A 25,838-nucleotide genomic window follows, 5' to 3' on the forward strand; every position below is an offset into this window, starting at 1 on the left:
TGTCTCTCTCAAATAAATAAATAAAATCTTAAAAAAAAAAAGAATACATTCTTGATCCTAATTTCAGGTCAGCTCCCTGTTCACTTCACACACACATCCGGGGCAGGGGCGGGGGGCACTATGGATTCTGAAGACTTTGGTCACCACAAGCAAAGACACTGTAGGAATTCCACTTTGTAGAACTGACATCTTTCCCTCAGAATTCAGCTCCCTGAATATGGTAACTTTTGTGCCCATAAAACATCATCAGAGAGCAGCAATGATCACTCCTAACCGTCATGGAGGAGGGAGAAGGGAAACTCTGTGTTGCTTCAGAAATAAATTCTGAATGAATATAAAAATGAGAATCTTACTACCTAAAGGCAGAAAAGGCAACGGGGAGGACTTCAACCTTCTGGCCCCGACTGTGGATCTTCATCGTCCCCAAACAGGTTGCTGTACCACACACCACGTCAAGCACTCTGAGCCACACAATTCGGAATCATTGTGTCCTTTGTGCTAGATTTTTTTTTTTTTAAGAGTCTCTTTCTCACTGTGAAACAGGCCCCGAGCACCTACCGGAGCCGGATCCAGAGGCAGTCACGTCGCAGATCAGATCTCTCAGGGTCTTGCCAGCACTGACCAGGGCGCACTCGGAGAGGGCCTCCTCCACGTTCCGCCGCCTCCTCTTCCTGCCGCCGCAGCGGCGCCCCCGGCGGGCCCACAGGGTCAGGGCCGCGGCCGCCAGCAGGGCCCCCGGCACCGACACGGCGGCCGCCAGCTGCACGGGCCCGAGCCCCGGGGCGTCTGGGGGGGCTTCGGTCACAAGAGAAAGCACAGGAGCGTAAGTCAACCCTGCAGGACACCCCACGGACTGGGACTGCGTCACGGGGTCGGGCATCTGGGCTGCGGGGCGCGGCGCGGGGCGGTGGCGGGGGCATCACCCGCATCACCCGCATCACCCGCATCGCCGGCATCACCGGCATCACCCGCATCACCCGCATCACCGGCATCACCGGCATCACCGGCATCACCCGCATCACCGGCATCACCGGCATCACCGGCATCACCCGCATCACCGGCATCACCCGCATCACCCGCATCACCCGCATCACCGGCATCACCGGCATCACCCGCATCACCGGCATCACCCGCATCACCCGCATCACCCGCATCACCGGCATCACCCGCATCACCGGCATCACCCGCATCACCGGCATCACCGGCATCACCGGCATCACCCGCATCACCGGCATCACCCGCATCACCGGCATCACCCGCATCACCGGCATCACCGGCATCACCGGCATCACCCGCATCACCGGCATCACCGGCATCACCCGCATCACCCGCATCACCGGCATCACCGGCATCACCCGCATCACCCGCATCACCGGCATCACCCGCATCACTGGCATCACCGGCATCACCCGCATCACCCGCATCACCCGCATCACCCGCATCACCGGCATCACCCGCATCACCCGCATCACCCGCATCACCCGCATCACCGCACCCGGGCCACGCGGCCCAGGGTGGCCGCGGAAAGCAGCGCGCTGGGCGGCTTTCCAGAATCCTCGAGGCTTGACGGGCACCGAGGGGGGCACTGGACGGGACGAGCACTGGGTGTTATTCTGGATGTTGGCAAATTAAGCACCAATAAAAAATAAATTTATCATTAAAAAATAATAATAAATAAATAAAATCCTCCGAGGCGGGTGACAGCTGTTTTCTCCCATTTCCCGGCTGCCCTCCCGCGGAGCGCAGGCCTTCACCCCGCCCCCCCCGCACCGGACCCCGGGCGCCCGCGCTCTGTCGCCAGGTCCCCGGGGCCTCGGCCGCCCTCCGCCCGCGGAGCCACGCACCAGCCGGGCCCCACGCCGAGGGGGCTCCCGCTCCAGGCCGCGGGGCTGCGGGGGGCCGAGGGGGGGACGCGGGGGGCCAGGGAGCCGCAGGGGGGTCCGCGGGGGGCCGGGGGGCTGCAGGGGGTCCGCGGGGGGCTGTGGGGGGCTGCAGGGGGTCCGCAGGGAGCCGGGGAGCTGCGGGGGGCTGCAGGGGGGCCGCGGGGGGCTGCGGGAGGCCGCGGGGGGCTGCAGGGAGCTGCAAGGGGCGCGCCTGGGGCTGCGGGAGGCCAAGCCCCCCCAGCCCCGCACCCCCAGCTGCGGGGCAGCATGCACGGGAGCCCCGAGGTCAGGGCCCACCCCCCCCCCCAGCTGCGGGGCCGCACGCGCGGGAACCCCGAGGCCAGGAGCACCCCCAAGCAGGGCAGCGGGTGCTGCCCCCTCTCCCCTCCCCCCGACCCCTCTCCCCTCCCCCCGTTCCCTCTCCCCCCCTTCCCCCCCCCCCCCGCCCCAGCGAGCTGGAGCTGCGGGCGAGCGGCCGGGCGGGAGCTCACGTGCAGGGCGCGAGGGCGGCGGAGCGGGCGGGCGTGAGCGGGCGAAGCCGAGGGGCCCTGCGGTCGGTCCCCAGGAGTGGGCCGAGCCCCGTCCGACGTCGCGGCGCCCGCGCCGGGTCCCGGTCATCCTCCCCCGTTGGTCCCGATGCCCGGCTCCCCCGCCCGGCCCGGCCACTCCCTGTGTCTACCCCGCGAACGGGCGCTGGGGGCGAGGAAGCGGCGGCCTCCGGGCGGGCACCCGCGGCGCCTCCCTGGGCCCCAGCAGGCCTCGAGGCCAGAAGCACCAGAGGCCCGGCCGGCTTCGCCCTCGGGAGGGGAGGGGTGAGGTTTTTAGTTTTAGAAAAACAAACACGGTGACTGAAACCACGCAGCGCAAGGATGTGCTTAGATTTGCGGGTCTGACATGAACACACAGCTAGCCGCTTTTTCCAAAGTTCATCTTGCACTTAAGAAATCTTAATTTAGGGAAAACAGTGATACAGGAAAAATCCATTATGACAGATATTTTTCAAAGAAGTGATTTTGACCCTTGAAATGAGCACATGGTTCATTTTCTTTTCCAAAGACAGCCTCGGGATCCGTTTCATGTCATCCCCAAGTCCTATCATCAGGGACGTTGGTTTTCGTTTTTAATAAACCTCAGGAAGTATTGAGTAGGATATGGGAACACAATTCTGGAGCCTCAGGTTCTCAAACATCACAGAAGTAGAAGGACGCAGGCTTTGGAGAAAGAGAAGCCCAAGGGAGCGGACGTTCTCTCCATCTGGGGCCTCGGTGCCTGGAGCAAACCGCACCCTCCCCGAGGGGACCCCCCCCCCCCCAGGCCTGCAGACGACCTCTCTCCAAAGCAGCAGCACAACACCTGCCCCTCATAGTCTAAACAAATGACCCTGCCGACAAAACAGACCTCGTGAATTAACCATCCCTCCGTCTCCCTCCTGTACGACGACAATCCTGGAGAGCTTATTACACTAAATGCACTTACATTTTCCTTAAAACATGTCAACCGGAATATGTAAATATAAATTTAAAACAAATATTATTTCATTCTCAAGGAAAAGGAATCAAATTCCTCAAAAATGTGTTCATAAGAGTTTCATTATGATCCAAAAAACAGGTGGGGTTTTTTTTGTTGTTTGTTTTGTTTTGTTTTGTTTTGTTTTGTTTGGGGGGGTTTATACTATCCCTAAGTAAAAGATTTTAAAATGTCACGTGAACTCTGGAAACAAACATAATCCCTGCTCTTCTTTGCCCAGAAAATTCTGGCAGATAACCAATGTTCCTGCTCCAGGTGTTCCAGGATTCCTCTGAAGGCATCAGAGGTTGTACAGGTGCAGATGAGGAGAACTTGGCCTTGAATGTCCTCATGACAAGGGACTAAAAGAGTTCTCGGACTTGACTTTGCTTTAGAAATCATTAACCGTGGTATCTGCCACTTCTAACGTTTGCTGTTATAAAAGAGTTTTATTACCCATTTCACAAGGATCTTTCATATCTACATTTCAAGTTGTGTCTCTATCTTTAGGTCCTTCACCATGGTATTCTAGGAATCCTATGAAAGCCACAGAAAGCGCCTAATCACTTGGAACCTCCATAAACATCTAAATTAAACATGTTTTTAAAATAAAAATAAAATTAAAAAAAATAAGATTACGCTATAGATACATTTATATGATTATCTTATTTCAATATATGTTATCAGGGGCTATCAATATAAACATTAGAGTTAAAAAGCTTATTGATTGTCTTCATTTTAGTAAAGCCCTATTAAGCAGAGCTCAGATCATCACTATGGTAACCGATAAAGAGGCGAAAGGTCAGCAACCCTGAAAATAGAATAAAAGTACTGCTCTAGTGAAGGTTACTGCTCTCAAAGATGTTTATTACAGATGGGCAATGTTTCTACTTTTGTGAGCAAATTTACTGATAGGCGTTAGTAATAAAAAAAGATTACTCAGCTAGAAAAAGGCTAGAAGCAATATCCAGAAAGAGCTCCTTCAACACTGAGCAATTTTTAAAGCAAACATTTGTAAGGCTATCTTCTAAACCAAATGTTGATTGTAATCTCTGCAGGAGATAAATGAAAAAAAAAACTGTAGTCTACACCCACCGAGTTATGGCAAAAGAAGATAGTAGTGTAGTTAAGAATACATTTTAATAAGTTACCTTATTAAAGTTATTTATTTATTTTTTAAGATTTTTTAATTTATTCATGAGAGACACAGAGAGAGAGAAAGGCACAGACACAGGCAGTGGGAGAAGCAGGCTCCATGCAGGGAGCCCGACGCGGGACTCAAACCAGGGACTCCAGGATCACACACTGGGCCAAAGGCAGACACTCAACCACTGAGCCCCCAGGGATCCCCAATAAGTTACCTTTAATGAGCACATTGTTTCCTAGCTGGTTTTACATTCTAAATCACAGGACAACTCTTATTATTCAATAATTTCCAATTTGAGATTGTGCCAAATGAAATGCATTCTCCATAATCTGAGTAGCTCCATCGGGGACTATGTTAAGCCCAAAAGTGAGGGACGCCTGGGTGGCTCAGCGGTTGGGCGTCTGCCTTCAGTTCAGGTCATGGTCCCGGGGTCCTGGGATCAAGTTCCACCTCAGGCTCCCTGCGAGGAGCCTGCTTCTCCCTCTGCCTATGTCTCTGCCTCTGTCTCTCTCTGTGTGTCTCTCATGAATAAATAAATAAAATCTTTAAGTAAAAAAACAAAAACAAAAACAAAAAAACCTAAAAGTGAGATTTGGGGAGTGCTGCATTGTCCACTCATGTTACTTCACTGCCTAGCGAATTAAATAGAATAGAATGGGGGGGGGGGGGAGCACTAGCCCAGATGGGTGAGAGGAGCCTCGCTCACAAATATCTCTCTTATATAAGCTCTATAATACACCGAACCAAGTCAACACGGAGAATGAAGTACTTACAAGGCAGGCAGAAGGGTTGACCAGATGGGGATGGAAGATTCTGGATAGCTGGAGAGAGTCATGGGAAAGGCAGATGGATGTAAGAAAGATAACACAAAACAACAACAACCAAAAAGGAGGAAGGGAGGAAGGAAGGAAGAGAGGAAGAGAGGGAGAAAGCGAAAAAGGAGGATTTTTTAAAAAAAAACATTTTGTGCGTGAACTTTGCAACTTCCCCAACAGACCTGAGTGGAACTGTTGATGGTGAAAGCCAATGGTCACTGCCACTGCTCAAATAAATATCAGGACTAGTTTCGATGCTTCAGCTTCTCCTAGGACAGCGCCTCCTTGCCACTCCCTACTTCCAGCTTTAGGTAAGCGTTCCTCAAGATTAAAAGAAAATGGGTATGATCCCTATGACCCCCATGTTTCCTCCTCTGCTGACCTCTTCTCTTTCCTTATTAAAAATAATTTTTATGATTACTGATGTTTATGAGATTTATGTGACCTTTAAATTAATTAATTTATATCTTCTTAGCATATGCTATTAGTAGGAGATGACTTAGAACTAAGTGGAGCTAACATAGAACTAAATGATCTATGGACAGATCAATTGTTTCAAATAGTCCATATTGACCATTGGCACGGAAATCTTATAGAATGTCTGTTCCACATAAAGACACATTTCTTCACTACATTTGAATGACCTTCAACTGACTACGAACTAAGACGTTACAATGGAGTGAGGAACTGTAACTCTTTGAAAAGGGGCATCTGGATGGCTCAGTCAGTTAAGCATCCAACTCTTGATTTCAGCTCAGGTCATGGTCTCAAAGTTGTGAGATTGAGCCTTGAGTTGGGCTCTGCGCTGCATGTGGAGTCTGCTTAAGATTCTCTCCTTCTCCGTCTGCCGCACTGCCTCCACCAACTTAAAAAAAAAAAAAAAAGCAGCTCTTTGAAAATAGAGTAACTGAAGAGATATGTGCTGGCTGGACAGCGGTTAAAAAATAAAATCAGGGCAGCTCGGGTGGCGCAGCGGTTTAGCGCCGCCTTCAGCACAGGGTGTGATCCTGGAGACCTGGGATCGAGTCCCTCGTCGGGCTCCCTGCATGGAGCCTGTTTCTCCCTCTGCCTGTGTTTCTGCCTCTCTCTCTGTCTCTGTCTCTCATGAATAAATAAATAAAATCTTAAAAAAAAAATTCAGACGGGGCATCTGGGTGGCTCAGTGGCCAAGCATCTGCCCTTTGGCTCAGGTCATGATTCCAGGGTCCTGAGATCAAGTCCCACATCCGGCCTCCCTTGGGGAGCCTGCTTCTCCCTCTGCCTATGTCTCTGCCTCTCTCTGTCTCTCATGAATAAATAAATAAAATCTTAAAAAAAAAAAATAAAAAACTTCAAAGAAAACAGAGGTCTCCATCCATCCAAAGTGAAGTTTTGTAAGACTTTACAAGGTTAGTGTTTCCTTCCCAGAAGCTGCTGGAGCAAGTAGCCTAGAGAAATTGAAGAGAACCCAAAACACTCCTAAAGAAACCACAGGCAAATTTAATATTAAACCACTCTTATTCTTTTCATTAAAAGTTTTGCCCCAAGTGAAAAGATACCATCCTGCAAGATAACATTCATGAATGTATAAATATCAAAGTCTTCAACTGCCTCCCCACCCATTCTCCCTACAAGGAAAAGCATTTCTTTTTCCAGCTTGGAGCGTGTTCTCAGGTAGTAAGCCAACCAAAAAAGATAACGCTGCTTGAGATGCTTTCTGACGGGTCTGCTTCTGTCCTGGCACATGGGAGAAATGCCACCAGGGTCAACTGAATGCTGTGGTCCATCCACCTACCCTTTAAACCCTCTATTACACAGGTGCATGACATCAATGAAAGGGTCTTTGTTTAGTTTCATTCACAGGTTTCTGGGGGAAATCGTGGAAGGAATACGTGCAACTGAAACAAGAGAATACGTTGCCTCTAAGACATATTGTTGTTCATGAGCTCCACAGGAATAATTTCTTTTGTCAAAAACAGAGTGGCTAAGCATGGAGAAGTCCCCCAAATCTTCCTGATGAACCTTCTTTAACCTGCCATTTCAAATTATCCTTAAATGTGGATACCGTCATTTCAAAACATTTGCTTGATGATAACGAAAATACATTTTGAATCGGTTTCTTACTGCTCAACTAAAAGACTGGCTCCAAACGGATTGCTTTGTATAATGTTGCACTGAGAACAACTGTCTAGGGAAGATGCCAGAAAGTCGGGCACAGTCCACATCCTCATGGAATTTAAATTCTACTAAGAAATACATGATCCATCTAGGGAACAATTCCAAAGCAATCCAAAAGTAAAAATATGAAGACAACTTTACATAAGAGCAAGGGAAGTGAGAGAGAAGAAAAAGAGCATGATGAAGAATTCCATTCGTGATCAATCAGTCCAATATAAAACAATATGGAAAAAAAAAACCAATAAGGAACATGCACTTATTACACTTACTTACATGAAGTAGAACGGATCTCAGCTGCTAAGTAAAACATATCAGTTTTATTGGTCTAACACTCCTATGCAATTCTGCACTCCCTAATTGCAGGCAGCCCTCCACTCCCTGGAGCTTGTCCTAGCTTCTTACTTCTTCACAGTGACCCTTATAAGTGTCATCAGGAATAATCCAGTTAGAAGTTAATTCGGTTAGATCCCTCCAACATACTCCACTATAGGGAATAGCAAATGGTCACCCTTCTCCACAGAGCAAGAAAGATCATGTCAAACAGGTTGTGATCAACATGAAGCTCAAGTACTGAACGAGGGCAGCATATCTTTTAATCTAGGGACACCTGCGTGGCTCAGTGGTTGAGCATCTACCTTTGGCTCAGGTCATGATCCCGGGGCCCTGGGATCGAGTTCTGCAGCCGGCTCCCCATGTGGAGCCTGCTTCTCCCTCTGCCTGTGTCTCTGCCTCTCTTTGTGTCTCTCATGAATAAATACATAAAAATGTTTTAAAAATAATACCTTCTAATCTAGAGATTGAACTGGGCGAATGAAGGGGACAGAAATGACATGAGCATTGATCTCTGCCTTTTAACTGGATCAGACGAGCTATGGATGGGCCATTCCACTGTTCGGTGCTCAGAGAATGGCTATTTGCACATGCTGTCTTCCCCTGGAATGATTTCCTGATTTTATAGCATGCGGGTCGCACTGCACCTGAAAGTATTTCCTGGAAGCTCTCCTTGTGTTATGGGGCTTCTGGGCGTAGGTGAGGAACGCTGGGTATCTCCAAATCTTCTCTTGTCCACTTTTGTCTGAATTTAAGAATAATGTTTTTACACGTTAAGGAATTAGAAATGTGAGATTGAAGAATATAATCTTTGACTTGGGGTCTGTAGAACTTTGACTTAAACAGAGATGAGATTAATCAAATGTAGAAAGGAGAATTTAAATCAGCTCCACGGTTTTTCTCAACTTCGGTGCATCCACCCAGAGGTGAGTTTATCTGTCATCAAAACACATATTCTCAAATGATACCTACTTGTAAAGAAACTAGATAGTAACTATTCAAGGAATATTTCAGGGTTTTTTTTTTCTTAAGCCAAACTTTTACATGGAAAAAATGAAAGATCCTTGAAAGTAGCACCCACATGTCCTATCGCAGTTCCCCCTTGTTCAGAGAAGGCATTTAAAAACATTGACCACAAGAGAGAGGTTACGCTTCTCTGTCCTGAGGCTCACACTACTATAAATTCTCCCACAGCAAACACAGTCACACAAAATAGCTCATTCACTTGGAAAAGACTGGTGTGAGATGATTCTATTTTGACCCAGTCCAATATCCTGTACATAATAATCACCCAAAAATGATTTCAGTCAACAGGTAATAGTATTTACATAACTGAGAGAGTAGGTGCTCACATAGTGTGAAATTCTCAATTTAGAATTGGTTGTAAATTTACTTCCAATTTCCCATTACATCCCTATGAACAGAATTTCATAATTGAAATCAGTGTACTTGTTTCCTGAGATAGGAAATCCTTCCTACATTAGACTTTAGAAGCACAAGCTTGACTTCTTTGTATCCTTGTATTTCAGAGCACTTTCCTAAATATAAAAATCATAGCACCTTTCAGTTTACGGAGGGGAAAAAAAAAAACCCTGTCTGGCACACCTGTCAGGTGTGCACCGAGTCCTCGGAGAATGAGCTATAAATGGATTTGTTCATGTGATAGCAGAACAATTCCACAAGGGGTCCCGTGAGTATTTCTCAGCATGTAGATGTCACCTTAGACTGACTAGAGCGATGAATTGGTTTAAAATAGAAAAGCATTAGAAAGTTAGAAAACAACAATGCATTTTTTAAAGGATAGTAGATCACAAGACCTTTAAAGTCCCAAAAGAATAATATGATCAGAGCGCAATTTATATACTTATAGCATCCTTTAAAATCATTAATTTTTGATCAATCTAATTGTACTGTTTTGGCAGTTTATCTTCCTTCAGATGTAATCCTTCAGTTTGGTTGAAATGAAAGTCTAATTTAGACACGGTCCTAATCAATATGCATTGTTTACCTACCCTGACTGATATAAATAATCAATTTTCCTTTTTCTCTTTACACATCTGAGAACAGAACAGGAAGGTGGAAATTGTACTGAGGTTAATAAAGCACCCAATATTTTAATGTTGTGCGTGTCTTTTCTTTACTGAAACCAATTACCTGGAAAGCAAAAAAATATAATAGCATTATTAAAATAGTGTATGAAACCTGAAAGGAAATTATTAGCACATTTACCCTTTCAAGTGCTGTATGTTTTGGTAGCAAAATGGAAACAAAGATACCTGGAATTTGGATGTTTTTGTTGAATAGGCGATTTCCATATGAAAGGTGGTAATTAGTGTGAGCATGAACTAAATAGCAATTCCTATCAAAATTAACCCAGTAAATACCCAGCTTCTCTTGCCCGGGCTTCCTGACCTTATCCCCGATGACTCTTCATAGACATTTTTAGAGTGCTCTCAATGCTATCTGATATCACAGCTATTTCTCTGAGCATGTCTCTGATGTCACCTAGAGTCACAAGAAATCATGTTACAAACCGAAATGCAATCCAGCCATGAGAGAATCAAGCCACAAAATGCGAATCCTTCACAAAGGAGAGACATACGTCTTAATAATCAGGTAGAAAAGTAAGATCTAAAATTGTATTAAACAAAAAACAAAGGGTTGCAGAAGGGGAGGTGGGTGGCCGGATGGGGTAACTGGGTGACGGGCACTAAGGAGGGCACATGATGAGATGAGCATGTGGTGTTATATGTTGGCAAATTGAATTTAAATAAACTTTAAAATAAAATTGTATTAAACAGAGTAACTCAACTATGCTAAAGTAGAAATCTACTAAACTATTGATAGTGGGAACTCTAGGCCAGTGGGTATAAGCTTGCTACACACTGGGGCGCCTGGTGGCAGGGTCGGTTAAGCAGCCAGCTCGTGATTTGTCATGGTCTCAGGGTCCTGGGATGAGCCTGCATCCAGCCCCAGGGGGAGACCTGAGTTGGGGTCTGCACTCAGCAGGGAATCTGCTTCTCCCTCTCCCTCTGCTCCTTCCCCCTACTTGGTCTCTCTTTCTCTCTCCTTTCTCTCTCTCTCTTTCTCTCTCTCTCTCCCCCCCTCCCCTCCCCCTCTCTTAAATAAACACATAAAATTGTTTTAAAATAAAAAAGGCAAAAAAAAAATAAATAAAATAAAATAAAATAAAATAAAAAAGGCTTGCTACACAGAGACCGAGTGAATAAACAGGGAAAGCCCATGTCTGCTAAGGAAGACTGAGTTACTTCTCAGCTTCGACCACCAAGTAGACTTCAAGGATGCCATGCCTGATTGTTCAAGGCAAGCCAGATATCTAGAAGTTTTATAATAAAACTCTTAATTTTTAACAGTGTCATGAAATTCATGTTTCTTTCCTTTTGCTGAAACTGTAGGTCAAACAAACCCAGTCTGTGAACCAGCTATAACCCCAAAGCAGGAAGAACTCTGGAGGACTTGTCGTTTCTACGTTCATTGGAACTGGGTTTAGCCACAAATAACAGAGGAAATCAGACAGCAGTTCCTTTTTCTCTTTCATGTGAAAGAAATTTGAAGATGGGTAGTCCAGGGTAGGAGGGTAAGTGGTCAGCCAGGAGCTCCCACGTTGCCACGCATATGGCGCCACACATACTCCACCCCCTACACCCAGGCAGCGTGATGCAGGTGGCATAAGAACGTACCAGTTCTGTTTTCACGGGTCTTCTCAGAAGTTCTCCAAAACACTCCTCTGGTCACTCATCCCATTTGCCAGAACCTAGTCATACGGCCACACGCATCAGTAAGAGTAGCTGAAAACACTGTGTTAGGTGGACAGCTGATATTATCAGCTAAAAGTCTAGGGCCTGCTACTAAGTGGGTATTGGGAGAAAACAATATGTCTTTGAAACTCTTATTTACAAGCATGATAAACCTTGATCTATTAGATTTTTTCGGTAGAAAAAGAACATATGTGCAAAGAGACAAGTCAGACTGTACAAGAATTGATAAGGAAAGAGTTACATAATGTCCTCAGCTGTTCAGCGCTCCAGTACCAACTTAGATGTTAATAGAATGTGCCACCTCAACTCAAACAACTTTGAAACTTGATGTTTTGTTCTTCTTTTATTTTTAAATATAGTGAATATACAGAAAAGTGCATACGTACATAGGTTGAGTATAAAAAGAATGATAAGTTCCCATGCATCACCACCCTCCTTCATCCCCTTTCCCCCTCTGCCCTCACTCTGAGATACCCCCACATGATCACAACCTTATTCCTTCATCAAGGGTAACCTTTACCCTGATTTGATGAAAAATGATTTCCTTACCCTTGTACTGTGGTTCCCAGAATCCCTTTTCTTATATGGTTCCATGTTCAAGTTGGCATATTTGCATACATGTTCAAATATGAGGGTGGCATGTAATTTCATTTTCTTATATTGTCTTTGTTGGGTTTTGATATCAAGATTATGCATAAAATGAGGCACCTGGGTGGCTCAGTGGTTGAATGCCTGCCTTTGGCTCAGAGCGTAATCCTGGTGTCCTGGGATCGAGTCCCACATCAGGCTCCCCACAGGGAGCCCGCTTCTCCCTCTGTCTGGTCTCTGCCTCTCTCTGTGCCTCTCATGACTAAATAAATAAAATCTTTTTCAAAAAAGATTATGCATAAAATGAATGAAGGAGTGTTTCCTCTTTGTCTACATTTTGGAAGAGTTTGTGTGAGTTATCTGTTTCTGGAAGTTTGTCAAAATTTTCTGGTAAAGCCTCATGGGCTTTGAAATTTTCTTTCTGGGAATATTTTTCACTACCTTTTAAAAACTATGGTATTTATTAGCATAAGACTATTCAGATTTGGTTAATTGCAATTTTCTAAAAGTTAGGCTGTTTGAAAACCATATTGCTTCAACTCTATATGGTCTCACTAATTTTTTATCTATTTGTTCTATCAATTACCAAGACTGACTTATAAAAATCTCCTTCTGAGATTGTAGAATTCTGTATTTCTCCTTATAGATCTCGAAATATTTTTCTTTATTTTTGAGTCCCACCCTTAGGTCCACAGAAATTTAAATTTATTAAGAATCTCTGGTAAATTGAAACTTTAATCATTACAAAATGACCCTTCTTAACTCTAGTAATATTTTTTGCCTTAAAGTTAATTTTGTCTTCTCTTAATATAAAGAAGCTAACAGGGATGCCTGGGTGGCTCAGCAGTTGAGTGTCTGCCTTTGGCTCAGGGCGTGAATCCCAGTCCCAGGATCCAGTCCCGCATCGGGCTCTCTGTGAGGAGCCTGCTTCTCCCTCTGCCTCTGTCTCTGCCTCTCTATGTCTCTTGTGAATAAATAAATAAAATCTTTTTTTTTTTTAAAGAAGCTAACATCTTTTGTTTTAATGTATGTATGGTCTGTCTTTTCCATCAAAATAACTTCAACATTTTTGTAAACTTTCCTTTTTCAAGACATTTTTAAAACGATATTTAATTGGATTTGTTTTCTCTAGTTTGGTAACTTTTGCTTAGTCTATTTACATTAAATTATTTACATTTAATTATTATTGGCATTTGGATGCTTTCTTTTTGTCACCTCTGTTACATGCTTCTCTCTCTCTGCCTCTCTCTCTCTCTCGTTACTTCCTTTGGATAGTTTTTATTGTTTTATTTTTCCTATTGTAGATTAGAAGGAACGTAGTCAAACTCTACTCTTTTAGAAGTAATTTAGAAATGACAACAGAGACATTTCAAAGCATAAGAATTAACAATCTTTTTACCTTGACAAAAAAAGGCCCTTAGAAAATTTTAATTCCATTTACCCCTCTCTTGACATGTACAGTATGCTATTTTTATACTGAGTGACCATTTCATCTCTATTTTTAAAACCCTAGAAGACATTGCTGCTCTTGTAGATTAATGCTCTTTAGAATTAGTTACATAGTTAGTACTTTTTTTTTCATTCCTCCTTGCATGCCAGAACTTTGGTACAGTTTCTTTCTGCCTAAAGTTCATCAGTAGAATTTCCTTAATCAAAGACTTTGATTAAACTCACTTGTTTGTGTTACTTTGAAAATGTCTTTTACTTAACCTCATTCTTTAAAGATATTTTTGCTCTGTAGAATTATGGATCACCAGTTAATTCCTTAGAGAATATCAAAGATATAATTCCAGTTTTTCTCTTTTTACTTTTTGCTATTGAAAGGATATCAGTTCTTCTGTAACTCCTTTGAATTTCATTTACCTTTTTCATCTGTCAACTTTTAGGATTTCACTTTGTCTTTGGTGTTCTGCAGGCTTGCTATGTTATGTCAAGGTTTGGCTATCTTTTTATTTCTTCTCTTGATATTGATTGAATTTCTTGGATTTATAGATTGCTGTTCATCAATTCTAGAAAATTCTGAGCGGTTAATTCTGCAGAGACTTTTTCCCAAATATTTCTCCCTTCTCCTAGGACCACTGCATAAAAGTATACATTAAATCTTTTTATGCATTCCTCTATTTGTCATTCTCTCTTCCATATTTTCCATCACATACTCTCTGTACTACTCCATACAAAAAAACTTCTGAACTCTACATGAGATTCCTAATTCTCTCCTTATACTAGTTGTTATTAAACTCATCCATTAAGTTTTCAACTTTTGTTATTATATTTTTAATTTTAAAAAGTTTTATTCTGTTATTGTTCAAATCTGGTAAGGTCACTTTTTAATAATATTCTATTCCCTAAAAATATTTCCAAATTTCTGCTGGCTCATGCTTGCTGCCTTGCATCCCTGTGTGCTTGGGGTGCTTATTCTTCACTTAGGTACTGTTCCTGTCCTTGAAAAAGTGTCTATTTTATCTGCTTGAGGCCTAGCATTAAAGTCTCTTTCTCTAGAGAGCTAGTACTTTCTTCTGGCAGACTTGGGAGCGAGAATAGTCTGGGACTGCCTTAAAGAAAGTTTGTTCTCTGGAGAGTCCCTGTACCACTCACTCAAGCAATGGGAACATAGGCCTAAAATCCATGTGATGTCCAGGCCCTGTGCATAGCTTCGGAGGAACAGGTTTTATGTTTGTCATTCATTGCTCCTGTTCTGCTTAGTGATAAGCCCAAACCTGTCCCCCTGGACTTAGAAGGAGATGGGTTTATATCTCATTTAAACCTGCAATAAGCAAAGAGACCTTTGATATCGCTGTTCAACATGGTGACTTCTATTAGATGATCTAATTTGAGCAAATTGTGTTTCTTGACCTTTGTCATCCTTCAACCTTGAGATCCTTGATAATAAAACTCAACACGTTCCATATTAGAGAAAGCAGACACACATGAGGAAAAGAGTATCAGATAAAAGTATCAGAAAGTCATATTATACTGTCTTAAAAATAAGAGTGTTTACTGATTTACATAACAAGAAATCTGGAAATACACTGATGACATTGTTGAGTCTCTTTGTTAACAAATTTTAGAACCAATCTACCTCCAGATTTCCTACCATGATGAGTTAGCAAACTGCCTTATTAAGACATTATTATCTAGGTTTCTGGTACTTTTAGTAGAAAACATCTTGACTGATACCTTATTCTTTTAACTTACGTAAATCTAATGGATGGAAAAGAACGGTTGTTTTAATTTGCATCTCTACAGCTCTGAGTGATGTTGAACATCTTTTCAATACTCTGACCACTTAGAACATTCTCTTCCATAAAATTTCTGTTTGTGTCTCTTGCTCACTTTTTCTTTTAGTGCCCCCTGTCCTTCTCTCTCTCCACTCTCTTGCCATTCACAGGCATATAAACACACGTACACACATATGAGCTCTTTACCTTCTCATAGCTAATTTCCTTCCAGTCACACATACTGCAAATATTTCTATGCCATATTTAACTTATCTTTGGTTTTATTTATGTTATCTTTCATTACTCATTTTTATTTTAGTTTGCATGCAATTATATCTCTTCCTTTTATAACAGTTGGATTTCCTGTCTTATTTAAAAACAGCTTCCATACTATAAAGTCATAAAAATCTTTTTTCTAAATTTTCCTCTGACATTTAAATTGTTTTATATTTCACAATTAGATATTTAATCAAGCTGTAATTTATTTTTGTATATGGTATGACACTGTGGTACAGCCCTGTTTTCTTCCAGATGGATAGATAATTATGCCAGCATCATTTCAAAAATAAACTATCCTGGAATTTCCATTTCTGCCAAGTTACACTTTAGATGTCCACAGAAGCCCTTCTTGGTACAGCATACACAAAAATGCTGAATAAAATATAAATGAAAAAGTCTTTTTTTTTTTTTCTATTACATGATTAAGCTTGTTGGAAAAGAAGTGAATTGCTCAGAGCCACAAATAAAGCAAAACTCCAGAGAGACACTTGAGCTCTGGGACTGCTATTTACCCTGGAGGCATCTGTCAGCTTCTGGTGGTTACACACTTAGCTTACCAGACTGGAGCACAAGATCAGAAGATGAAACATGGTTCCTAAGACAACGAAAGGCCAGATCAGAGATCCTCATATAAATCAAGCAACTAAGAATGGCATTACAGTGGAAATAAACAAAACACAAAGTGTTCTGTAGAGAGAGACAGAGTCTGAACCTTGACTTTGATACAGAAAAAAAAAAAAAACTTCAAGAATTTCTCCCCCACCCCATGTATCCATGTATATACCATAGAATATTAGAATTCAGGGTACATACCCCAAGTATGTACTAGAGGCAGGCTTAGAGCTTGAATTCATATTATATGTTGGGGCTTCTCCCTCTGCCTGTATCTCTGCACGCCTCTCTCACTCTCCCTCTCTCTCTCTGTCTTTCATGAATTAATAAATAAAATCTTAAAAAAAAACTAAACATATTATATGTTGGCCAAAATAAACCTAATTAAAACAATGGGTTTCAGTTGGTAGGATCCCCGGGTACCTAAAAGAAGCTAATGTACATCCTCTCTAGAGGAACATATTTTAAATACAGGCTCGAAAGTGTCCTCCAGATACAGTTCCCAAAAACATGAGCTCACATTCAAAAATCACAAAACACAAGGTAAGCAGCCACCAAAATATGAGTCAGCAAAATAAAAAACAGCACATCCAAACCCACAGAAACTGTAAATATTAAAACCATCAGAGATTCAAACATTAGAAAATATGGGGGAAAGATTTTAAGAGACATGAAATAGATACAGAAGGCCCAGCTCACAGGAACTCAGTGAAAGAATTGTGAGAAAAACTGAAGAGAACCCATCAGAAGACTTGCAGACAAAATCCATCGTAGAGACACACCCAAACGCCTTCCAATACGAATGGAACCTATTATCATGTGTTTACCCTACCTGATTCCCCAGCTCCCCACCAAGTGCACACCAATTTGTGGAAATAAGTCTTTTATTTTTGAAATGGAAGAATTTATCAGTTACTTGGGAAGACAAATTTTCTCTCCTAAATTCAGAGGAAACTGAGAGTGGACGATTGCAGGAGTTACTAGGCAGGAAGCTTCCTGAAGCCTGGAGTACTAAATTAAAGTCAGAGCTGGAGTCAGAGTGAGAAAAGTAACATCCAGAAAGGTAAGCAGATATCTTGGGAATTGCAGATAGCTATTCTTATCTGATCTAAAAATAAACAGGAAGGATACATTAGACATTATGTAGCACACTACATAAAGTGTATGTCTCTCTTGTTTAACCGATTTGCATGGTCTATATTCAACTTAAATATTTAGCACTAACCTTGTTTTGTGAAAATAGTAACATATTTGCTGTTAATAAAAATGTGAACTCAAAAAAAATAAAAATAAAAATAAAAATGTGAACTCAAAGCACTACTCAAATAATGGCTATTTTTGGAAATGGATGTTGTCTTTCAAAGTTTTATATAGGAAAAAATCTCTAAATATTTGTGATAATACTTGAACTTGGAAGGTCACTCTAGCGACATCAAAGATACCAACTTCAGTAAGCTTCAGGGAAGGAGGCAAGTTTTTTCTGATATATTATCTCTATCAAACTATAAAATTGCTTCTATCCCCCAAATTATTAACTCCTAAAAACTAAACCTGTGTGCAATGTCAAAGAAGAAAGTATATTTTTTAAGGGCAAATGATTGAATTAAATGTGATCTAAATCAAACCTTGCTTACAATTATCTAAATTAAGTCAACTTAAATCTAATACAACTTAGTATTAAAAATGAATGGATAAAAGGCTTTTAAAAGCCATTTAGAAAGAAAGCATTTTAGATTAAAACAGTAACTAGATTCTTAATAGATTTTTGTGCAAGTAAATGAAAATAATAAGTGTCCTTGCTCCATTTTAAATTACCACATTTTAAATACCTACTAAAGTAGTGTTTCTTAAACTGTGAACAATCTCTTAATGGAGTCTCACCAGAATTCTTACTCAAGGAAAATTCATATGGAACCTCATACATTTTAAGGATATATTCTGTAAAATTCTTACGTCAGTTGTGTGTGCACGCAGTTTGAGGGAAACTGTATAAAATGTATTTCTTTCTGTGTGCCACAGTGAAAACCTGTATAAAAGCCACTAGTCTAAGGCTTTAGAAATTAGAACCAAACTTAAAAGGATTTTTAGGAGGTAAAGGGTGAGGGTCTACATTTTTCCAATTGCTGAGTTACAATTGCACAAGCAGAGAGAGGCAGGGAGAAGAAAAGTCCTGAGCTGTATTCAAGGTAGGGATTTTGTCACAAAGAAACAAAGCAAGAGCCCAATGGTTACACATAGGACTTAAGGGCAGAAGAGGGTCAGCTGAAAGATCACAAGCCTTGGTTACTACACTTCCCATCAAGTCACTACCCAGAAATGGCCCCACAGCCTGGGGTGAAGGCTGAAAGAGCCAAAGAGGCAAGGATCCACCTGGCTTTCAGAGGAACCAAGAAGGGAAGTCCAGGTTTTCTCCAATCTCTTCTAGGGAACCACTGTCTCTTTTCCTATTTTGTTCACAATGTGATGCAGAACATTAACACTGTCGAAATGTCACACTCTTTACTTTGCACAGTGCTTTTGTATATTTCATGTATATGTAACCACATTTGAAATTAATAAATGTCCTCCAAGCAGAGCAGGGGATGGATATCAATCACGCTTACTGATGACACAAAAATAGTGGAGTTCTTGGCACTGTGGCTGGGTCAGTGCTCAGCCTGGAAGCTCCTTTCCAAACAGCTGCTGTTCCAAATACAGCTAATAACCATTTAGTGCTGCCTTACAGACAGAACAACCCGACACAAGATGACTACACATACGATCCTATTCAATTTCATGTCCATTGACCATACCATGTCACTAAAAGACAAAATTTCTTAGTTTCAGTGCAAAAATTTGAATTCAATAAATGTCACATAGCATTTTGTGTAGACATATTAATTACTGGCTAGACAACACATATCTTCCCCGTTATAAGTAATATTTGGAAACCAATTAATGTAATCATCACATCAATACACTGGAGAAGAAAAATCATGCTATAATTTCAATAAATTCATGAAAATACTTGAAAAAATTTAATATCCATATAGGATTAACCTTCCCCAAACTAGGAATAAGAACAAATCTCATCAACTGATAACAGGAATCCATAAAAATCTACAGTTAAAATCATATTTAATGGTAAAAGAGGGAGTGCATTTATTCCTAGGTCAGGGAAAAGGCAAGGATCTTCACTCTTAGCACTCTTATTCATCATCATATTAGCAGTGTTAGTGCAAAAGAGCAAGAAAAAGACATACAATGCATACAGATCAGAATAGATGTCAAATTGTCTGTACTCACGGATATGATGATTATATATGTAGAAAATCCCGAAGAATTTTTAAAAAGAGCTACCAGAACTCATATAATTCATTTTGGCAAGCTTGTAGGAAATAAGGCCAATATACAAAATTAATTTTATTTTCATACGTTAATAATTAACATGGAGCTATTAAACACACCATTCACAACAGCATCCAAACACAGGTAATACTTATACATTCCAGGAAATACATACAAGACCTGTTCTCTGTCAACTACGAAACATTGCTAAGAGTAACTGAAAAAGAATAAGAAAAATGGGAAAGCATATTATATTCCTGGTTAATATTGTTAACATGACCATTTTCTTCAAATAACTTACACGTTCAACTCAATCTCATAAAAATCTCAGCATGTGTTTTTGCAAAAAGCATCAAACTAATTCTAAAATTTAAATGGAAATGCAAAGGACTCAGAAGAACCAAAGCAACTTTTAAAAAGAACAAAGTTGGAGAGGTCACACGACCTGACTTTGATACTTACTATATTAAGCTACAATAGCTACAATAATAAAGAATGTTGGATAGTGACATAAACATAAACATAGAGAATACTGAAGCAGAAGAGCAAGGCCAGAAATATACCCACATATATATGGTCACTCAAATATATGGTTCAAACCAAGTGGCAAGGTAATTGAAAGGATAGATTTTCAAACAATTGATGCTAAAACATCTTCAGATCCATATACAAAATAAAATTTCACCTAAACCTCACATAGTAACACAAACCTCACATAGTAACACAAATTATGGTTAAACTGAATATAGGCTTAAATGTAAATGCTGAAATATTAAAATTTCTGGAAGAAAACATAAAAGAGGGTATTTACAGCCTTTGAGTAGATAAAGACTTCCTCATTTAAGGCATGACACATATAAACAATAGCAAAATACATACTTCATCAAATGTTAATCTACTCTGCAAAAGACATGTCCATGAGAACAGCAATCCACAGAATGGGAGAAAATACTCAGAATACGCATATCTGATAAACGACTCGTTATTCAGAATATATAAAGAAGTTTTAAATTCAACTATAAGAAGATAACTCCATGTTTTTTTTTTAAATTAATTTTTATTGGTGTTCAATTTACCAACATACAGAAAAACACCCAGTGCTCATCCCGTCAAGTGTCCACCTCAGTGCCCGTCACCCATTCCCCTCCAACACCCGCCCTCCTCCCCCCTTCCACCACCCCTAGTTCGTTTCCCCGAGTTAGGAGTCTTTATGTTCTGTCTCCCTTCCTGATATTTCCCAACATTTCTTTAACATGCAAAGATTTGACATGTTATAGAAGAAGATACACAACTGTCCAATATGCACCTAAAAATAACTGAATATCATTAATCATCAAGGAAATGCAAACTAAAACCCCAGTGGAATACCACTACACAATCACTTGAATCACTTGAAAGGCTACAATTTAAAAAAACTGATTATTCTAGGTGACCATAAAAATAGGACCAGGTGGAACTATCGTATATTTCTGTGGGGGGTGTAAAACAGTACAGTTTAAAAACTACTTGGGAGATTATATTTGTAAAGTAGATACTTATATGATCCTAGGATTCCACCTTTAGGTATTTTCTCATGAGAAGAAAAAAACACATATATCCAAAAACTTATACCTAGATGTTCATAGCACCTTTATTAACAGCCCCCACATGGAAAAGATCTGAATACTCATCAGTGGGTTATGGGTAAAACAGCAACAGCTATACTATATTCATATAATGGGTATCACCCAGGAATAAAAAAGGAACAAGCTACTAATACACCCAACAACATGAATGAATCTCAAAAAGATGCTGAATAAAAGAAGCCATGTGCAAAATAGTATCTTCCAGAAGGACTCTATTTTGTGAAACTCTGGGAAAAATAAATCTAGTCTATAGTGATAGAAAATAGATCGATCTAGCCCTGGTCAAAGTGGGGCCTGAATGAGAACATCCTGAGGCAATGGAAAAGTGGTGGTGGTCACATGGGGTATATGTGTGTCAAAACTTATCAAACCATGTGCTCAAAATTTCTGCATTTTATTATATCCAAATTATACCTCAATAAAATTGATTTTTTAAATAAAAAGACTGGTTCCTACATGGACTTGAGGGTAGAACATAAGGTTCTCAGTAGTTGTTAGGCAGAGCTTACTGTTAGGCTGGAGAGGTCCTACATTCTAGCTACCCCGAGTTTCTTTAATTTGTCCAACTGCATATGAACCATCTTGTCCTCCAAGACCTGTTGCTGTCAGCGTACTATGGTCTTGTGTTCATCCTGAATGGCTGAATGTGGTCGTGTGAGTGATTCTTTACTGAGAAGCCTCCTAAAAGATGCCACCACTACAGCCTAACACAGACCTACCGCCCCCTCCTTAATTTTTGGATCTTGGTCACGGGAAGACCAGCATCAGATACAGGGAGCTTCCGTTTCAGGCTGTCTTGGGCCCATAGATAACCCTGGGAGAAAAATATAAGGGAAGAAAAATATCCAGAACAAATGCCAGATCACCACCAAACCAAGGAAGTCTATGGAATCTGAGGCAGGAGAGTAAGTGTGGTCTAAGAATCAAGACTGCAAGATGAAATATGGCAAGTATGACTTCTAAGGCTGCAATAGGTAGTATAATGAATTAGAACATTCCCAGAGTGGGACAAGTACCGGTGGTGATTCATGAAATGATTCTTTTTTTTTTTTTTAATTTTTTTTAATTTATTTATGATAGTCACAGAGAGAGAGAGAGAGGCAGAGACACAGGCGGAGGGAGAAGCAGGCCCCATGCACCGGGAGCCTGATGTGGGATTCGATCCGGGGTCTCCAGGATCGCGCCCTGGGCCAAAGGCAGGCGCCAAACCGCTGCGCCACCCAGGGATCCCTCATGAAATGATTCTAAGGGTTCTTGAGACCATTTGGAGTGGTCAACAAACATGATTTAAATAACACTGAATCACATGATAATGATTGATAATTTTTTCTTTAGTTCTCTTAGTTTTGCTGATGATCAAAAAGCCTCATTTTGTACCAGTATGTCTTGAACATCGCATTCTCCTCCCTTTTAAACACAGAGAAAATCCAAAACACTTAACTGGAATGCAGTAGCTATGTTTGGTTTTGTACATAGTTGTCTTCTACATATGGTAAGGAAACCAGTTTTTCCTTTGTGGTAGTGACGCCAAGTTTCTGCATAAAATAAATGTTCTTTGGTAGGAAAGGGGAACCGTGAATTTATTGAAAAAAAATTGGTTAAAAATACCGGAGTAGGATATTGATATGGTGACGCAGGAAGACCTGAGATTGGATAATGGTACCTTAAAATGTCACTTTATAAATAAGACTATATATCTGTGTGAAGATATTATATTAGCATATCAATAAGCACTGGATTATTACTAAATTAATAAACAATAAAGAAAACCCACTACATAGTATTTTCAGGTCATACATTAGCTTGTGATTTTAATTACTTGCCCCTTAACATCCCCAAAATTACTGAAAAAACACCAGACTGATTGTCAGTATCTTGTAAATTAGGATAAAGCACCATGAAATTGGGTGAAAGGCAAGACTATATCTGCACAATAAGGAAGAGTTACGTTCCATCCTACCTCCAACTTTCTGCTCATAAGTGCTTGCACTTGAGTGTGGGCAGGAAAAGAAGATATGCAGAAGGTGCCCATGAGAAAAAAAGTTTGTCTCCATAAAAGTTGGCAATCTACTAATTTTAGTTTTGCTCCCTTTTCTCTCTTTTTTTTCTTCGTATATGTGTTAATTTCTTTCCTTTACAAGAATTCATACGAATTGACATTTTACTTTAGGTCCATTAAACACTTCAAAAAATACAATCCACGTGGACAAATGTCTTCAAAATTATTATGCTGTTGTCAATGTTTTGACAGTCTTGTGCAATTAAAAAAAAAATCAACCTCATCTAGGCTCTAGAGAATGTCACCAGTCAAAAAAAGGAGAGAACCATAAAATGGATTTTCTTACTTAAAGAAACATCCAGTATGCTTATAATTTCCCAAGAGTACAATTACATTTGGAATGAACAAAGATAAATGCATTACCTGTGGGAAGGTGCAGTGTTATGTTGTTGCAAAAGTCTGTGAAGCAGCATTCTGTTTTGGTAACATTGTTGGAACTATGACAGAAGACTTGAGCATTCAGTTCTGGGAGAGAGACACAGGACTTGATCACTTGTTCTTTTCCATTGGTCAGCATAACTGAAGCCCAGCATGCTCCTTCAGTTTGGCAGGTAAAGTTTGAAGAGTCACACAAAAGACAGACACACTTCAATCCTGAAAGGTGTAAGACAGAAAGCTTTAAGATATAGAAAATACCATGCAAATTTATTTCATAATACTTGAATTTAAGAATTCAATCTTAATGAGAATTGAGGAAGGATTTCAATGAACGGCACTGGATAAACACAGGCTACTGTTCTCAGCAGTCATGCATTTTATTACACAGGTGGCCCAATCATCATTTACTACTGCTTGTATTTTTGTGACTTTATTCAGTTGCTACTACATTATAAAACCATTTTCTTGGCCATGGTCTAAGTCCCTCCTTCTCAAACTCAATTGGCCTATTTCAAAGTCAACAGCTCTCATGAAATGCTGGGATATGGTAACACAGCAACCAAGGGGCGCTGTCCAGCATCACTTGTAAACTGTGGTTGGAGAGCTGGGTAACCAAACCATCCAGGGTGCTCTGTTCATTGACCCCTTCTCCCTTTAACTTTTAAGTGAATGTTCTAAACACAAACCTAATCATAGAAATTTACAGCTCTAAAAACAAAACAAAACAGTGTGATTCTTTACCCTTGTATTCGATGATGTGATAATATTATTGCTATTGCCATAGTAGGCACTGATAAAGGCACTGATGAGCCATGACACTTCCCCCTCTTCACTAAGAAATACATCATAGAATAAGAGTCATTTGAACAGAGACCATGACCTTCAGACAATTTTCTTTAATGAACGCATCTATTCCATGAATCAAAACACATCAACAGTAGAATATAATATCTCAACGTCAATAAAACTTTCAAAAATAGGACTTTGCTAATCTGTCCACTGTATAAATTTCCTTGATCCTCCTCACTTACTACACACACACACACACACACACACCCCACACACACATGCACATGAACTCACATGTTCCAAGTGACACAGCATTCCTCTGTGCTGATGTAAAATATCCATCAGCATGAAGTTCAGTGGTTGTGACAATTTATTCAAATTTTATTTAATTACATTGTTTTTAAATAGTACAATACTAAATAAGCCTTTTGTATTATTATCCTAATGAGTTTTCTGTTAAATCATAACTACTCCCCACAATTATCTGAGTGCACCAAGTTTTATAATAAAAATCATTTTTTACTGGAATTGAAGTCTTTAAATCACTAATTACTGAAATTGGAACTATTATAACTACAATTTTTGATACATAAATAATAATTTTTATACTTGACTTCAAATGTCAATATAAGGGCAAATATGGATAATATTCCTACATAACTGTGTAAGAAAGAACAAATTACATATTGACCAATAAAAATTATCTTTCCTCTGGTCATTTTTCTTGATTGGTATAAAAATACCATCTCTATAAACATGTTTATTATGGGATAAAAGAACTACAGTCATAAAATAAAATAAAATATTCTTTTGTTAACGACATTGGACCAAACATAATAGCTCACTCCTCCATTTATTCTAAGGGAGATTAATATAAACAAATCTACAGCTGACCCTTGAACAACATGGGTTTCAACCACACCCATCCATTTGTAAGTGGATTTCTTTTCAATAAATGTAGTACCATACTCTAAATATCCCTTTTCTTCCTTATGGTTTTCTTAGTAAGATTTTATTTTCTATAGTTTACTTTATTGTAAGAATACAGTATACAATACATGTAATATACAAAATATGTGTTAATTGTTTATGTTAGGGTAGGGCTTCCAGTCAACAGTAGGCTATTAGTGAAATTTTTGGGGAGTCAAACATTAAGCAGATTTTCAACTGCGTGAGGGGTTGGTGCCTTCCCATGCACGTTGTTCAGCAGTCAACTGTACGCATTTGTTGGTATGTATGTGCTACAGTAGAACCTTGTAATCTACATTGATTAGGATTCGGTAGAGGTAAATGTATAAAATCCAGGTGATCTGAAAAATGTTTTAAGTCCCTTTCCTTGTATAAAA

The 25,838-nt window shown here is 40.5% G+C and overlaps 1 protein-coding gene across 2 annotated transcripts in view; it reads right to left on the reverse strand.

Moving 5' to 3' along the window:
- Window positions 1-25,838, reverse strand: part of ACVR1C (activin A receptor type 1C) — an 80,432-nt gene that overhangs the window by 26,148 nt on the left and 28,446 nt on the right. For both annotated transcript variants that reach the window (XM_072751561.1, XM_072751562.1), the window contains exons 2-3: window positions 23,689-23,919; window positions 559-795 (exon numbers count right to left, since the gene is read on the reverse strand). In XM_072751561.1, coding sequence (XP_072607662.1) covers window positions 559-795; window positions 23,689-23,919 — 468 coding nt within the window. The remainder of the gene's footprint in view (window positions 1-558; window positions 796-23,688; window positions 23,920-25,838) is intronic.

The sequence above is a fragment of the Vulpes vulpes genome, chromosome 3 (genome assembly GCF_048418805.1).
Source record: "Vulpes vulpes isolate BD-2025 chromosome 3, VulVul3, whole genome shotgun sequence".
NCBI lineage: Eukaryota > Metazoa > Chordata > Mammalia > Carnivora > Canidae > Vulpes > Vulpes vulpes.